General features: G+C 32.5%; 1 protein-coding gene across 1 annotated transcript; it reads right to left on the minus strand.

Moving 5' to 3' along the window:
- Window positions 1-294: 294 nt before the first annotated feature.
- Window positions 295-2,615, minus strand: LOC104114197 (protein FLOWERING LOCUS T 1-like). The gene is made up of 4 exons (XM_009624576.4): window positions 2,188-2,615; window positions 1,902-1,963; window positions 876-916; window positions 295-543 (listed from the first exon to the last, which is right to left on the minus strand). The coding sequence occupies exons 1-4, from the start codon at window positions 2,380-2,382 to the stop codon at window positions 320-322; spliced, it is 522 nt and encodes a 173-aa protein (XP_009622871.3). The 5' UTR covers window positions 2,383-2,615; the 3' UTR covers window positions 295-319.
- Window positions 2,616-3,102: the final 487 nt, after the last annotated feature.

The raw sequence follows: 3,102 nt of genomic DNA on the forward strand, positions 1-3,102 counted from the left end.
TATGAGAATGTTGTTAAAGATAGGTTAGACTATATTTCAATACCTAGCAACCACAATGAAGTTATTTAATGAAGGGGAGCAGGAGACAATGAAGGAAGCAATGAGCAAGGCTTACTAATAGGTAACATCAAACCTTATATTGAAACTAATACAGTTATATATCATATGCTAACCAATAGTAGATATTAATTATATATCAAACAAAGTGCAGATATTTCTGCAAAACTTTTAGTAAGATTTCACGACTTAATTAATAACAATAAAGCTTTATTTACTATATATATATATATATATATATATAAGTAATTAATATCTTTAATTATGCGCGGCGGCCACCAGTACCACTCTCCCTATGGCAATTGAAGTAAACAGCAGCAACAGGCAAACCAAGATTGTAAAGTTCTGCAAAGTCTCTTGTGGTGAAATTCTGACGCCAACCTGGTGCATACACAGTTTCGCGACCCAATTGTCGAAACAACACGAAAACAAAGCGATGAATTCCCAATGATGGTTGTGGACTCTCGTAGCATATAACTTCATTTCCTGCAATGCAGCGAAATATCAAGTAAAAGGATTTTAGTTATATATACACTGATCCAGTAAATAGAATTTACGTTATAGGTGTATATATGTTACCTCTAATAGTAAATTATAGTACCGTTTTTTCTAGGTTATTAATTAATGCTATTATCTTACAAATGACCTAATTGTGCAATTTTTTTTTACTGCATGAGTGCATAGAACTCAAACTGTACCTAATTAAGAATGTTGATTAATCCAACACCCATCTAACCTAGTGAAATCACAAACTAATTATGCAGAATGGATTTTAGTACAAAGAAGCAACTCATGATCTGTAATATAGGAGGATTTACCAAAGCTTGTATCTGTAGTTGCTGGGATATCTGTGACCAGCCTACAAAAATATAAAAAAGAAAGTGTTAGGAAAAAAAAAAGATATATAGTGATAGTTAATTACTCTTAATTAGCATTACAATATTAAAAAAAATCAAAACTTATAAATCCGAATAATATAAATTCTAGCCAAAATATTGAAAAAGATAATATAATACGACCAGCTAAAGAAAGAGAGAAGCACATTGTGATTTTCCTCGTTTTCAGTTTTATGTGTTTCCTGTATTTCAGTTCCACTGATTTTTCAAATAAGATTTTTGGTTGAGCTTTTCATTTAAAAACATTGGTTTTTCATTTAGAACTTATGTCACACAATTGTTTTCACTACAAGAAAAAAGTTGATTTGTGACGGAATATTTTTGACTGAAGATCTACTACAAAATTGTAACAAACTTGTGACAATTTTATGACGGAATATATAAATGTGAAGGAAATTTTTGACTATTTGTAACGTTCTCATTCTTCCATCACAAAATATTTTGGGATGCTTAAAATTTTGATGATTTTGTGTTTCATTTTTATTGTAATAAGAGTAGTATCCTTTATAACATATGTCATATCTGCGTTGAGACTAAAGTTAGTATTTTGAGTAAGAAGTCTAAAGCATATGTCTCACTTGCGTTATGATTGCAGTACATATCGTTAGTTATAATTTGAGTGACGTTATGATTTTATGTTAGACAAGTTGGGTTCTCTTAAAAGATCTCGTACTTGTGTTTTGAGCACATAAAATAATTATCTCGATTGTAAGCATATATGGGTGGGATTAAACTGTATCTAGCTTCTTATGGGAGGGTTAGGCCTGACCCCTACCTCATATATATTAATAATAAAAAAGCAACACTTAAAAAGAACCCTGCAACTTCCTATCTTTCAACTACAAGAACAGCTTTTGTTTTTTCCAGCAGCATGTGATAGGTATATATAAAAATATCTTTTGTTGAAAAGAAAAACTATATATGTTGAACTTGTTAAACTTGACTAACCAGTGTAGATACTCCCTCAGGTTAGGGTTGCTTGGGCTTGGAGCATCAGGATCCACCATAACCTTGGAAAAAAAAGAGCACAAAATCTCAAATGTCATCAAAATATTCCACATTAAGAAAGACAAAGAAATTAAAACTAAACACCACCATTTACATATATATGCTCCCTCCTTTTCCATTTTACGTGGTGGGATTTGGAATATGGGGTCAAACTGCTTAAATTTCAATGCGAATCAATTATAAATGGTTAGAGCTTTTAAAATAAAACAGAAGGAATATGATTTACCAGAGTGTAAAAGTTGCGAAGATCATCCCCTCCAATTTGAACCCTAGGTTGCGTAACAATTTGAGAAGGTTTCAAGCCACATGCATTGTTGACTTCCCTATTATTGTAAACCACTCTAAGATCAACAGACCTTGTGAATGGATCTAAAACATCTCCTACCACACGACCAACTATCAAAGGATCTATTCTTGGCATGATGATAGAAGATGTATAATATATTATCACTATACACTAAATACTTTACTTTTCTCTTTCAAAGTTATTGCAATTCGTGATCAGAGGGAGGAGCTAGCTATGGCTATTTATATGAGCAGTATTGTTGATATTGTGTGGTGCCTATATGCTTAATTGGTTTTTGTACTATGCCAAGAATCCTACCTTTTTATGGTATTCTCCTACTAGAAAACCCTATTCTTAGTTGATGCCGATCTTTGTAAGACAATGAACTGAGGAGAATATGCATCTCAAGTTCAGGTGACAAATGTGTGTGTTGGATCAAAATCGGACTAGCCGAAAAGATCAATAAACGGGTCATGGTCCATCCCCTCAAAATTTTCTTGAGTCAAAATAATCTAATTAAATAACGTGTCATAAATCAACTCGTTCAACATGACCCAACTGGCTCTCTTTTTTAACTTTGCTTTTGAAAAAGAAAATGTAAAAGATGATGTGATTTTCGTAAAGTATTAGCTTAAGTATTTCCATGTAACGACCCGACTGGTCGTTTTGAGAATTAACATTCCGTTCAGCGGTTGAAGATCTCGAGCAGTTTTGTAATGCGTATTATAACGTACACGTGCGATCGAATTTGGTTTTCGGAAGATTCGGAATTAAATTGAAAGAACAATTCTTATTTTTGAAGCTTAAATAAAAAGAGTTGACCGGAATTTGAACAAACAACTCCGGATTGGAGTT

The sequence above is a fragment of the Nicotiana tomentosiformis genome, chromosome 5, assembly GCF_000390325.3.
Source record: "Nicotiana tomentosiformis chromosome 5, ASM39032v3, whole genome shotgun sequence".
Lineage (NCBI taxonomy): Eukaryota > Viridiplantae > Streptophyta > Magnoliopsida > Solanales > Solanaceae > Nicotiana > Nicotiana tomentosiformis.

Bases quoted from the DNA above. Each gene is read 5' to 3' on its own strand.
- LOC104114197 (XM_009624576.4), bottom strand. From the start codon at position 2,382: ATGCCAAGAATAGATCCTTTGATAGTTGGTCGTGTGGTAGGAGATGTT. The intron at 1,964-2,187 runs GTAAATCATATT...TTTTTTTCCAAG, and splicing joins TTCGCAACTTTTACACTCTG to GTTATGGTGGATCCTGATGC. The intron at 917-1,901 runs GTTAGTCAAGTT...ATATTTTTGTAG, and splicing joins CTGAGGGAGTATCTACACTG to GCTGGTCACAGATATCCCAG.